The sequence below is a fragment of the Microcebus murinus genome, chromosome 11, assembly GCF_040939455.1.
Source record: "Microcebus murinus isolate Inina chromosome 11, M.murinus_Inina_mat1.0, whole genome shotgun sequence".
NCBI lineage: Eukaryota > Metazoa > Chordata > Mammalia > Primates > Cheirogaleidae > Microcebus > Microcebus murinus.
This window is the reverse complement of record NC_134114.1, coordinates 93445766-93460145: the sequence shown is the minus strand read 5'-3', so window position 1 is coordinate 93460145 and position 14380 is coordinate 93445766. Positions and strand designations below refer to the sequence as shown.

General features: G+C 33.3%; 1 protein-coding gene across 2 annotated transcripts in view; it reads right to left on the bottom strand.

Moving 5' to 3' along the window:
* Window positions 1-14380, bottom strand: part of SNX2 (sorting nexin 2) — a 59482-nt gene that overhangs the window by 19509 nt on the left and 25593 nt on the right. For both annotated transcript variants that reach the window (XM_012788560.2, XM_076008319.1), the window contains exons 3-7: window positions 12933-13096; window positions 11185-11251; window positions 10956-10999; window positions 9216-9357; window positions 3985-4063 (exon numbers count right to left, since the gene is read on the bottom strand). In XM_012788560.2, coding sequence (XP_012644014.1) covers window positions 3985-4063; window positions 9216-9357; window positions 10956-10999; window positions 11185-11251; window positions 12933-13096 — 496 coding nt within the window. The remainder of the gene's footprint in view (window positions 1-3984; window positions 4064-9215; window positions 9358-10955; window positions 11000-11184; window positions 11252-12932; window positions 13097-14380) is intronic.

Genomic DNA, 14380 nt, shown 5'->3' with positions numbered 1-14380 from the left:
AAATAAGAAAGGACAGAACAATAGGGTAAATGGGACCAAGTGTTTAAGATGTGGTTAATGGCAATTTATACAGAATAGGTCAGAATTAAGCCAATGATAAGAAGAGGCTTAACTGCAAAGGTGGTATTTGAACATTTGAACTTGAAAAAAGGAATGAGAGTAAGCCATGCAGACACCTGGGAACAAAGCATTCTAGGCAGAGAGAGCAGCCGGTGAAAAGACTCTAAGGTAGGAAAATGCCTGGAATGTTTGAGAAGCAGCAGAAAGGTCTGTGTGGCCCAGGGAAGAGTGAGTAATCAAGAAGGATATGAGATCAAATAGGTAACAGTGAGACGTGCTGGTTATGTAGAGTCTTGTAGTCCATTATATGTATTCTGGCTTTTATTTAAAATAGGTGGTTAATACGATCTAATTTATATTTTAAAAGGATAACTCTAGTTGCTACATTAAAAATGAGGAAAAGTACCAAGAATGGAAGCATGAGGACCAATTAGGAGGCTACTGCAGTTAATTAAGGCCTTTGGACTAGTAGTCGTATTTGAGATAAAGAAGGAAGCAACAGCATTTCCTTATGAATCCTAAACAGCTTCTTACTTCCAAACTCCTTAATATGAAAGAATGGATTAATTAATTTACATGAAATGTTTAAGCTTTCTCAGTTGAGTTTTTAGACTGAAATGAACACAATCCTAACTGACACACTTATACTCTAAAGAATGCATTTAAGTAACTTGCTCAAAAGGCCACACAGGTAGTGGATAGTATAGTGTAGTGTAGTGTAGGCTGCAACTGAAATCTTTTACACCATTATCATGCTCCTCTAAATTTCTCATTTTATATTTGCAGAAGAGTATCCTTAGCTATAAAATAAACTCAATATGATCTTAAGACATGAAGCACTCTCAAGAAAACCAAGCAAGTGATGTTAGAGATACTCAATAGAAGTGGTCTCTGTTTACTTTATTGAATGTGGCTCAGGAAAGTACTTGCGTAACCACTCCCTTTCTCTTCTGAGCTTTTAATACCAGATGTTATCCTTTTGTACAAGATAGTCATCTGGATTCAAATAAATATGTAAGCAAATATTATACTATTAAATAAAGCTATATAAAGAGAAATACTTCCCTGACCCTCCAGATCCAACTAGGTCGGGTATTCCACAGATACACCTCTTCTAATGTTTTAAGTTGAAAAAATGCCGCAGAAAAATTGCTTCAGAAAAATGGGCTACATGAAAGGGTAAGAAAAACGCAGTTTTAAAATCCTGTACACAGCCTAGGCAACACAGTGAGACCCATTCTCTACAAAAAAATAAAAATAAAAAATTAGCCAGGTGTGGTGGCATGCACCTGTAGTCCTAGCTATTTGGGAGGATAAGTCAGGTCGCTCAAGCCCAGGAATTCAAGGATATAGTGAGCTATGATTGCACCACTGCACTCAAGCCTTGGCAACAGAGCAAGATGCTCTAAAAAAATTTTTTTTTCAATAATAAAATAAATCATGTACAGATTTTTAAAAATCTGCACAGGAACTGATTAAAATTGGCAGAGAAGAGAGAATTAGGATTACATTAAAACTAAATAAATCATTCCAGTTGCTTTGCTTCTACACTTCTATGCCTATATATGCTTTGGTTATTTTTTATAACTAAAAATGAGTTTTCCCTCATTACCATACTGTTTGTTTTTTTCCACTAACATTTATCAGTAAGGAAACTATTTTTACATACACACTGGGTCAAGTTTCAATATTCCCTTAAAATTCTCCTTAGAATTTCATACTACATGAAGATATGGCAAGTACTATACAATGCAGTCAAGTTAGAAGAAAGGTGAATGTAGAATCAAATTATATGTCCTTGGTACAATAAATCTTCATTAAGTTTCTTATCAAGTATGCCATCTGAAATATTTCAAATTTACTCATAGAAAAATAAGACCTGAAAGGTCTCTCAAAGGGTCATGGTTACATTTTCAGGAAAGACTTAAGTGAAATCAAGGCAGAACATTATCTACCTTTATACCATAGACTAAAAATATTCAGTCTATGACCACTCTTACAACACAATTAATTCAAATGCCTAACCTAAACTTCTCTTGATGCAACTTAAATCCTTTGCTAATTCTCATAGACATAATCCCATCTTTTGTCTCTAAAATAAGATTTTAAACTGCATATTCTTCACCTTTTCTTACTGCATATTATTCAAATCTGACTTTACTACATGGCATTTTCTTAAAGTTTAAACAATTTACTACTAAAAAGAAGAAATAAGTTGCCTTGAAAATAGTTTTAAAAAATAATTTGTACCTGGAGAAATACACACTACCCCAAAAACCTCTTACCCACCCCAACCACTGATTTTAAGCCAAAGAGAAACTAAAGAGCAAACAAACAAAAAAAACCTATGAAACGAGAAAGCCTAGGCAATTACCAGCTTATATTCTAAATGCTGGGCTTTAAGAAAGTTTCAAATTTGTTTTCCCTACTTTCAGCATTAGCAAGGAATAGATGTTAAGATTCTGGGAATGGATTCCTCTCATTCATTCCCCTTTTAGTCTGCTATAATGAAGACAAGGGTTCAAAGACGTAGGAAATGTACAGAGTAAAGTACTCTAAAGGAAAACAGAGCACATACATTAGTCTGTAAGTACAACTGCCCCTCAGTATTTGTTGAGGATTCGTTCCAGGACCTCCTGAGGATACCAAAATCTGAGGATGTTCAAGTCCCTGATATAAAATGGTCTAGTATTTGTATATAACTCATGTACATCCTCCTGTATACTTTAAATCACCTCTAGAATACTTATAATACCTAATATAAGTACTATGTATTAATAAATAGTTGTTAAACTGTATTGTTTAGGGAATAATGACAAGCAAAAAAGTGTATGCATGTTCAGTACAATTTTTGTTTTCAAATATTTTCCATCCATGGTTGGTTGAGTCCACAGATATGAAACCCACAGATATGGAGGGCCAACTGTATACAGTCAACTCAAGCAGTGACTAATATTTTTGTACATTCAAGTCAAAATCAATTATACAAAAATGAGGGGGTATAAACTGCATTTTTCATTGTATTTAGTATTGTTCTTAACAATAACTCAAAAATTAATTTAGATGAATTATAATTAGCTATATTATCATCACAGTACATGAATATGGTATAACTTCCTAAAAACTTAAATAATATCAAAGTGGTATTATAATATTAAAACATTTAATAAATATATATTAAATATATTAAAATATTTTTCTCAACTGTTTCCCTCCATTCACAACTTGTTTCCCTTTTATAAGCCTAGCAGTTTCTTAGTATTCTTGGTGACTACATCTCTGATGTAATTCTATCCTCAAATAATTCATGCCTTTATAGTCCTGCTTGTAGCTTATGGTATGAAAATAGGTATTATTTTATTAGACTATTAATTAGGATTAATAAAAACAGAATAAGGATACAGCATTGTGTTGCGGAAAGAAGCCATTTTCTTAAGGAAAGTTTAAAGCACTCTTAAGGGTTATCAAGTGGTACTTTTTTTTTTTTGAGACAGAGTCTCACTCTGTTGCCCAGCCTAGAGTGAGTGTCATGGCGTCAGCCTAGCTCACAGCAACCTCAAACTCCTGGGCTCAAGCAATCCTCCTGCCTCAGCTTCCCAAGTAACTGGGACTACAGGCATGCATCACCATGCCCAGCTAATTTTTTCTATATATATTAGTTGGCCAATTAATTTCTTTCTATTTATAGTAGAGACAGGGTCTCGCTCTTGCTCAAGCTGGTTTCAAACTCCTGACCTTGAGCGATCTGCCTGCCTCAGCCTCCCAGAGTGCTAGGATTACAGGCGTGAGCCACGACGTCCGGCCACAAGTGGTACTTTGAAAATAATTTAATTATTAAAATATAGTTATGCCATATAATGGAATTGGATTTATATTACTTAAGTACAAACATGAGAGGTATAAAGTATAGTTGTCTAGAATTACCTTTCAAGAGCTGCTCTCCGTTTTTCAACAAACTCAGTGGATGATGAATCTTCTTTACCCACTTTGACCTTGGTCATGCCTTTAAAGAAGTTGAATGACATTCATGATAATTTTATATTATTGTGCAATAATCTTCTATAACCATTTCTTCATAATTTAGAATATACTTTGCATTTGTTTGTTTGTTTTTGTCATTTCAGGAAAGACTTGGATTGTAGTCTTGGCTTCGCATGATTTTGAAACTTCCTATACCTTTCCTCTCCTATTTTGTCAACTTTAAAATTCTCTTTCAGTTGCTATCCTCACAAATATATTATGAAGCTCTTTACTGCACATTCATTAGTGAAATTACCTAAGTGAACTTGTAATCAAATATCTTAACCACAAATTTTTAACAAGTCCACACCCCAGGGTGGTTGGCCCAATCCACCCCAGCCAGGCCTGGGCCCTTTCTGCCTCCCTCCCAGCCCCCTTGGACTGGACCACAAGGAGGACATAAAATAAGGTCCTAGCCCCCATGGTAGCAGCGGTGGCAGTTCTCCAAGGGCTTGGGCGTTTTCCTGAGGTAGGAGATGGAGGGGACTGATTTTTTAGCGCCCCCTCCCCACACATCCCCTCCCCCATGCACTGTGCCACAGCCTTGGCCCAGGCTTGGAAGCTAGAATACACTTTGAATTTGATCTTTACAAAAAAACTCCCAAACTTGTATCTGGTATCTTACTTAAAAAGCAAAATCTTTTAAGGAATTAAATCTCATGATATGTTAACAATTCTACTCGGTAAATACTGACAACATGAGAGAAGAGATAAAAACAAAAAAAAGTTGAGTTGTATTTGTAGTTTTCTGACCCATACTGTTTGTTTACATAAAAGCTTACAAGATCCCTTATCTGTTATATTTCACATTCATGGTAAATTAAAGTGTTTGTATTTCAATATACATAATTCCAAATCAGTAAACTTAAGTTCAATTAACATTTTCATTTCTTATGAGTAATAATTAAGGTTGTTTACTTTGGGGTGACAAAAAAAATAAATGTAACCCATGAATTTGCTAAATGTTTTCCCTCTTGTAGATTTTCTAACAGCATGCTGTTATTTATCATAGCTGGTTTTATAACAGTTTTAAGAAAAAGCTCTTTCACAGAGTTGTTTACAACACTTCAAATTTACAAAATCATGTTAATCATTTCCATATTGGCAATTGCAATTTTAGACTGCAGATTTTTCTGTTTTATTCTCCTATTCTTTTTCCATTAAAATGTGTACTGCGTCCAGCACTTGAACATTCCACCAAAAAAAATGTATTCTCTGGAAATAAAGTACTAATATATGCTACAACATAAAAGAACCTTGAAAATATAATGCTAAATGGAAGAAGCTTTTCACAAAGGACCACACACTACATGATTTTCTTTATATGAAATGTCTGGAATAGGCAAATCTATAGAGAAGGTAAGTAAATTCATGATTGCCTACGACTGGAGAGGATGGAGAAGTTAGGAGATGACGGCTAAGGAGTACTTGATTCCTTTTTGGGATAATAAAAATATTCTAAAATTGACTGTGGTAATATATGCACAACTCTGAATACACAAAAAGCCACTGAATTATATACTTTAAATGGAGGAATTATAAAGTATATGAATTATATCTCAATAGAGCCTTGAAAGAACATTATGTAAAACCTTGCAATTCTTCTTCAGGTTGGTACAGTTGGTAAGTAATTAACCTACTAATCACTTATTTATGTATTGTTTAACAAAATTCCATTAAAATACATGGTTTGAAAAGGAAGACTCAGATACCTAAAATTACCTACTCTGACTGAACTATTAAACTACTGGATGTGGGATGTGAATCACTTCACATACTGTTTCCCTAAAAAAAGTCTCACAACTATGTAGTTACTCGCTTTTTTTTTTTCACTCATGCTACTTCCCAGAGGTACCCATTATGGGACACTGGGAGAACAACAACAATTAAAAAAAAAAAAAAAAAAAAAAACTCATCTTGCGTAGCCATGCAGTGGTAATAAAAAAAATTAAAAAATTAAAAAACAAAACAAAACAAAAAAAACAATTTATCCTAGCCAGTTCACTTTTAAAACTTTTCAACTTTGTTGTTCTTTTCTAATAATTTACATGGAATAGTGTTTTTAAGTCAACTAAGGTCCTACTAAAGTAGTAATAGCTATGTGCTTGTTAATGAAGACTCCTCTTCCTTTAGAGTTTTGCTATTCTCATTCCACCACCCCACTTATAAGTGTATGTTACTTGAAAACCACCAGATATGTAATTAAAACGGCCTCTCATGTTTTTAGTTTTTCTTAAATAATGTATTTAATTTTATTTTAAAAATTTATGGACAATATGAAATTTATAAATGATTGCTTCTCTACCTGGCTGGCTGCCAAGAAGTTCAAAGATCAATTTGTCACCCACCTTTAATAACTGGTCAAGACTTTATGCACATTTTCAGGAAATTGTTTTGCTTGGCTTCACCTTACTATTTGACTATATTTATTTCTCTTGCTAATTTCTTTATCTATAGATACACACATACACACACATACCTGTATTACATGTAGTTGCCTCAAATCCTTTTTGAAATAGTAGTATATAAATAATTTACTTTAAATATATTTCAGACAATTCTACAATAACACAGCATTAAGTTATTTTTAAAAACTGGAATATTTTCTATTTTAGGTAAAAAAAAAAAAAATACAGGCAAACTATAACTGCACTGAAATAACCAGGAGGCAGAATAAAATACTGGTTAAGAGTACAAGCTCTAGACTAAGAGAACCTGTATTCGAATCTAAGCTCTGCTAATTAGTAGTTGTATGACTTGGGGCATACTACATAACTTCGACTAATCTTAGTTTCTGGCCTATTAAATAAAGACAACAATAAGTTAACCTCATAAAGTTGTTGTGAGGATTAAATAAGAGAATGCACATAAAGTACTTAGCACGGTGCATTAGCACAGTAAGCATTCAGTGATTGTTAGTTATTTCTAAAATTTAATAGACAGTTTTATAATTTAATGGGCTAGGCTGGTAAGGTATATGGATAATACAATTGTGTCACTATTCTTTATTATCATTTGGAGCCCGTCAGAATCAATAACAGAAAAGGATGCTCTTAGGATTGAATTTCTACTTCTACTTTGAATTTACATGTGCTACGTATTATAGTATATTGCAATAATTTCAGTTGAAAACATAATGATCTTGGGCATAGTAATTTTGGTTTTAAGAATTTTTTTGTCAATGTGTAAGAATTAGACTAGCATATCTAGCCACCAAAATGAAAAAAAGTAATGTTTTGTTTTACCACTTTTGGTACATGAAAATATTTGCATAACAAAGCAAAAGAAAAAAGATGTTAATAATAAATGGTTTAGGATAAATGAAACTTAAGTTCTCTGCATAGACAATAGGATACCAAAAGATACTACTGCAATACATTAGAGAGAACTCAGATTATTAACTAGATCAGCAGTTCTTAAATATGGTTCAGAATACCTGGAGGGTTTCAGAGGATTTCAGGAGGAGGACACAGTCTACTTTAATAATAACAGCAAGGTATTATTTGTCTTTTTTACTCTCACAATTTGATGAGTGTTCAGTGGAGTTTTACAAAGGTTATGTGATCCGTTGTATCACAACGATTTGAGTGCAGAAGCAGATATGTGAACATGACTATCTTCTACTGAGCAGATATATGAACACAACTATCTTCTATCTCTTCTAAAGAGATTTAGAAAAATGTAAAAGAAAAAAAGAGCAAGCCACTCTTATCATTAAATATTTTTGTCTTACAAAAATTTTAACATATGAGTTTATTGTTATTTTTTAATGAATTAATAAGTAAAATTTTAAAAGAGTTTTCAAATATAGTAAATGTCAACAGATATAGCCCACATTAGCAAAAGCTCTTTAGGGTCTTCAATAAATTTTAAGAATACAAAGTTAAAGAACCACTGAAAAGTTAAAGAACCACTCAAATCGATTTTGAATTTAAAAAGAAAAAAAAAAAGAATAAACCAATCTAAATACATTAGGTTTCAAAATCTTAACAGATACCAATAAAATTGCTTCTCAAACCAAATGTTTAAAAAAGTAAAAACAATAACTTAAAAATTGGCAAAATTTATCTTGAATATCTCTCATACATAATAATAATCTAAGTATTAAGTAAAGTTAATAGAAACCAATGACTAAAAAAGATTGAGGCTGGGCGAGGTAGCTCCCGCTTGTAACCCTAGCACTCCAGGAGGCCGAGGCAGGTGGATCATTTGAGCTCAGGAATTTGAGACCAGCCTGAGCAAGAGTGAGACCCTTTCTCTACTAAAAAAAAAAAAAAAATAGAAAGAAATTATGTGAACAACTAAAAATATATAGAAAAAATTAGCTGGGCATGGAGGCACATGCCTGTAGTCCCATCTACTTGGGAGGCTGAGGCAGGAGGATCACCTGAGCCCAGGAGTTTGAGGTTGCTGTGAGCTAGGCTGATGCCATGGCACTCTAGCCCAGGCAACACAGTGAGACTCTGTCTCACAAAAAAAAAAAAAAAAAAAAAAAAAAGAAAAAGAAATTAGCTAGACAATTAAAACTATACAGAAAAAATAAAAATAAAAAAGACTGAAAAAACTACTACAAAATTTTAAGAGATGAGAGATAATGAAGGTTTTCCTGCTCTTTTTGTAATTTTCTGCATTCTCTTAACTCAGCCTTTATTGCTTGTACAAGTAGAAATGTGTTTAAACATTAAATTGAGGTACAAAATAAACTAAGATGAATTTAAACAGGTTTTATGTGAGACGAGGTTAGATTCAATTTTCCTTTCAGACAATGTGTAGCTGAGGGTCAAACACCTCCATCCCTTAGAAAATGTTACTATATTAATAATATGAAGTATTCTCTGAATGTGACTCAGTAAAACAGTATTCTAATGACCCTAAAAGATTAGGGTTTCCAACTGCTTTGAACTTGGCAAATTGCAACATTTAACATCACAGTATTATACAAATCAAAATCCTCAGATATTAGAAAATAAAACTATTAGCTGTATGTTCTTCAAGTGATGTACAATTAACATAAATGGGATATTTAAACTCAATTATCTCTAGATATTATGAAATGGTGACTGTGAATGATCCATACAGTTAAAATTGAACTAGTAACAGTAACAAATATTAATTTTTTAAAAATTTGTGCTTACCTACTATACTCTTTTCTGGAGCTGGTGGCACAATATAACCAACATGTAAATACTTGCTCGCTAACTTGCTGTGCAAACCAAGAAAGTCACTGAATCTTCTTTTCACTGAAAATTCACTCTTACTGAACATGGAAAGAGAAGTCTACAAGTGAAGAAGAGGTACTTGAAATTTTGAACATTAGAAGTTAATGTTATACATAATTGTGAACACACAGATGTTACCTACTTTACAAAAGAATGCCAAGTAACTAACATGGTATGTAGATTTCTAAATCATAGATGTTTTTTACAGAACCTAAAAGGACAGAAAATAATTGTTTTATTCTATCCTTGACTCATCTCATCCACTCTACTTTATGCTAATAATTTTTAAATCTTTACTTCTGGCCTAGATCTCCTTTTGAGCTTCAGTCCAATATATCCAAATGCCCAAGAAACACCCCCACTTAATCTCTTGGGCTCTTCAAATTCATCATATTTTCCCCTGCTGGAACATAAGTTGTCTGATTGTTTACTACTATATCTCAGTGCTTGCAACAGAGCCTGACCCCACAGTAGGTATTTAATAAATATTTGTCCAATGAATTAACAAATCCCACCCCATCCTCACTGTGTTCCTCCCCATGTTGCCTTTCTCCATTGTAACACTTCCTCAACTACTAAGTTCCTTTAGTCAGTAACTTAAGCATCCTTCTCCTTCCTCACCCGTTACAACCAAGTCCTGTTGATTCTATCTCCTACATAACTCAAGAAGCCATTTATTTTGTTCATCTCCAGAACCACTTCTTTAGTGTAAAGTATTATTCTCACAGCTAGGATTGCTGCAATAGATTTTCTCTCTCTTTTAAAGTCTGAAGCCCTACAATCTTTTAATAATTGCAGTGGCCTTTTTCTATTTTTTCCTCGTTCTGTTGCCTGAAGTACAGTGGTGTCATCATAGCTCACTGCAACCTCAAATTCCCAAGTAGCTAGGATTACAGGCATGTGCCACCACGCCTGGCTAATTTTTGTATTTTTCGTAGAGACAGGGTCTTGCTACATAGCTCAGGCTGGTTTTAGACTCGAGGACTCAAGTGATCCTCCTGTCTCTGCCTCCCCGAAATGCTGGGATTACAGGCATGAGCCACTGTGCCCAGCCTTCAATGGCCTCTTAACTGGAAATCCTGAGCTCTTTTATCCTCCCTATTCATATTGAAGCCAAAGAGATCTTTCTAAAATAAGAATCTAATCGTGTTACATTCTTATTTGAATCTCTTTAATGGCTCTCCATCATACTTAGGATAAAGCTCAAACTCCTTAATGTGGCTGTTCATAATTCACAGAACCTTACTGCCAAGCAATTCAATCATGCATCAGTTCTTACCCATCCTAGAAAGCACAATGCTTCCTTGACTCTTGTCTTTTGCACAAGTAAATCCCTTTGCCTAGACAGGCATTCTTCTCCTCCTTCTCATCCTCCCCCATCACTTCACTCTCCTTTGTCATGGCTTAGATACTACTTTTCTCAGGAAGCCTTTCCTGACCTCTCAGGTTTAGATTAGGTCCCTTCCTGAACATTCTCACAGAACACGCTACTTTTAAGTATCAAACCACTCACAACTCATTTTAACTACCACCTGCAATCTTTAATAGATGGTAACCTTTATGAAGAAAAGAATTACTTCCACCTTAATCATTGTCATATCCTCATACCAGACATAGTAAATGCTCAATATTTTTTTAAAGGAGCAAAAGGCTCACCTTTGTTGTTACTCTATATGCCATGTAAGCATTCATGCCATCACCTATAAGAAATGTCAAACAATACTATTACAAATCACATGCTTAAAAATAAAACCCCATTTGTTGTGAATGGGTGGGTTAAAAATAAAACTAATTTTAATACTGTACTGATGTATTTAGTAAAGAAAAACACCATAGAGCTAAACTAATAAAAAAGGAGTACAAAATACAATAAATAGTGACTCACCAACTTTCTCTGGATCAGATACACCAATTTCTATATCAAAAATATCTCCATTTGCTTCTTCTTCAATCTAGAAAGTATATTTTTAATGTTAACAAAGATTCCAATTTATACTATTGTCATAACACTAAGAACTATAATTTTATCATTCTTCTATTAGAGTCACTGTCACAATGAATAATGTAAAAAGCCACTCAGCACGCCATTTCTGAAAAATAAAAGCTTTTACATTTCCTCACTATGTAAAAGAAAATACACAAAATAATAGGAAAAGATCACTTGGAGAAGACAGAAAATCTTATGTTCTTTTAACTCCTCAGATGTCTTTTGCATAAATATAAATACTATAGAATTTCTTTTGTTCTATATACTGAATCTTCAGACTCAGATTAAAATAATTATCTCCTTAATTTTAATAATAGCTCTTTTCAAAGTTGTATCTCTACTGTTTAATAACCAGGAGGTAGTCATTACTTTCACCAACAGAATCTTAAATACCAGCAGAAATGATGATACTTAAGAGTGACTTTACTATCTAATTACCTAATAAACACATGTTCTTCTTGAAGTCAATGAAAGAACTATAAAGCTCATGAAAATATCAAGTGGGAAAAATGATAATCCTATGAGACTACAGAGGAGCCCTTTTTAATGCCATTATAATAAGCAATTCAAATAGTAGCTCTGCAGGAAAGCCTTGTTATTCTTAAGGTCAGAGATTATTAAACTTTGCAAATTTTTCAAGGCAGAATTAATAGTCTAGATTATCTAAAAGTTTTTCTAATCACTATCTTTTTTTTAAGGTTGCCTTCTTGTACAGATTTTTTAAAGTAAATCTTTTTTGAATCATAACGTAAATACAGAAAAGTATGTAAATTATAAGTGTACAGCTGCACAAACTTTCAAAAAGTGAACACACCTTTGTAACCAAAACCTGGATCAGAAACATGAACCATCATTACAGCCTAGAAGGCCCTCTCATGCTTTCCCTCCAGTCACAACCATCCTTCACCCGCCAACACAATCACTATTCTACTTCTACCACTGCACATTGGTTTTCCCTGTTTTTAACATTCCTATATTAGAATCATATGTGGTAAGTATTCTTTTATATCTTGCTTCTTTCCCTTATTATATTTGTGAGATTATTCATGTTTTTATATGTGGTTGTTATTTAATCATAATCATTTTAACAATCTATTTCTATATAAATGAATTTAAAATATACAATTTTGCAATTAAGATAACCTCCATATCATTTTCTCCTTCCCAAATTCACTTTATCAGAAATTACTCCCAAGTCATGAGAGTATATCTTTAATTGCTATAAATTCCTTCCTTTAAAAAATAAAGGCAAGAGAACAATGTCTATGTATCAACAGTATTTATTACAAATTTCACTTCATTAAATAAAATTACTGAAAATACCACTTTGTTGTGATTAACAGTTTTTGAAGCACTTTTATACATCATCTTATCTGACCAACATAGGAACAATGACAAGCACAAATTATCATCCTAAGACCACAAATCACAAACTCCTTGGTTTAAGAAATGATATACCCAGGTCACTGGGTAGAGTGGTGGATATAAAATAAGTAGCTGGATCCCCTAACTTCTTTAGCCCAATGTTCTTTTCCCAAAATATCTGAAAGGCTTGATTAGGAATGATTAACAGAAAAGTGATATTGGATATGGAACTAAAGACATATATTTATGTATTAATTTAAAATACAAACATTTTCTTATACCTCTTCCCTGGATCTATCAAAGATTACAGGAGCAGACATACTCTTCGATTCAATTCTAGGAGCAATGAGTGCCGTAGGGGTGACAGGTGTGATTGCAGGAGAAGGTTCCGAGGATAGGATAGGTTCCCTTTCTGGGCTGTCCAAAGAAACTTCCTCTGTAGCTTCTAGATACAAATTAAACAAGTTAGTTAAGAATACCTGACAGGAAACCCCCAATATTCTCTATAGCAGTTAATGAATTATAAAAAATATTTGTATATTATTCACAAATACCAAAATAATATTTTATAATAATCATCACAAAAGAATTTAATGAATCCTTCCTTAGTTGTTTATTATAACTTTAAAACAGTTAATTTGTTGGTTTTAGGAAGAATCATATTAAGTCAGCTTAATTACCTATACTACTGGTAGGGATAAGGCTAGGAGAAAACATTCCACATTTGTGTTTGGATCTGTAATATATCTTATGCTTGTGGTAACTGAACTTTCAATATTTTATTCAAGCTAATATTATGATTTTATACATATGAAAACAAATCTTATGGTGGAAGGCTACCCAGAACTATTCTAACTGGAATTAAAAACTGGTTATGGAAAACCCACAAGTTAGTAATTCAAAGCAATTAACTGCCAAAGATTACTGGATACTATTAGATATGCAAATATGACACAGAGCAAATAGGTGTTGAGGCTTTAATTTAAAATGCACATTCACTTAAAAAAAATCTATGACTAAACACATTTAAAAAAATCAAACCAAATTAAAAAACTGAACATCTACAGGCTACATAACATTGTGCTAAGGGCAATGAAGAAATATAAAATATCATATGGGCCCTAAGGGAGTTTACAATCTAGTTGGGGAAAACAAGATTTTGTCTTTAATAAAAGACAAAACAGCCAAGAGAACAATAAAAAGAATGTTACAATGTTCCTAATTGCTATAGGAACTACAGAACAAACACTACAATTTGAGTTGAGACAGGAGACAATAACTTAGGGTTGTGGAAAATCAGGAGTAGTTTATGAAACTGATCTGAGAAGATTTAGACAGACAGAAAAAAGACCAGGGAAGAATTACATGAAAATGGAATAATAGCATAAGCAAAGGCAGAGCCAGGAAAGTGAAAATTACAATCGGTGGGCATAATGTAAATCACAGCTTTGCTGGTCTGTAGAATTGATAACAGAAAAGGGAAGGCAGGACCATAAGGGAAACACAGGATCAGACCAGTGGTTTCTAACCTGAGGTTCTTAGATTCCTAGAGGTTTGGGACAGTAGTAATGGTTTAATTTTAATACCCTAAAAGTACAGCAGTAATAGCATATTTACTTGAAATAACTTTTTTTTGTTTGAGACACAGTCTCACTTTTGTTGCCCGAGCTAGAGTGCCATGGCAACAGATTAGCTCACAGCAACCTCAAACTCCTGGGCTCAAGCGATC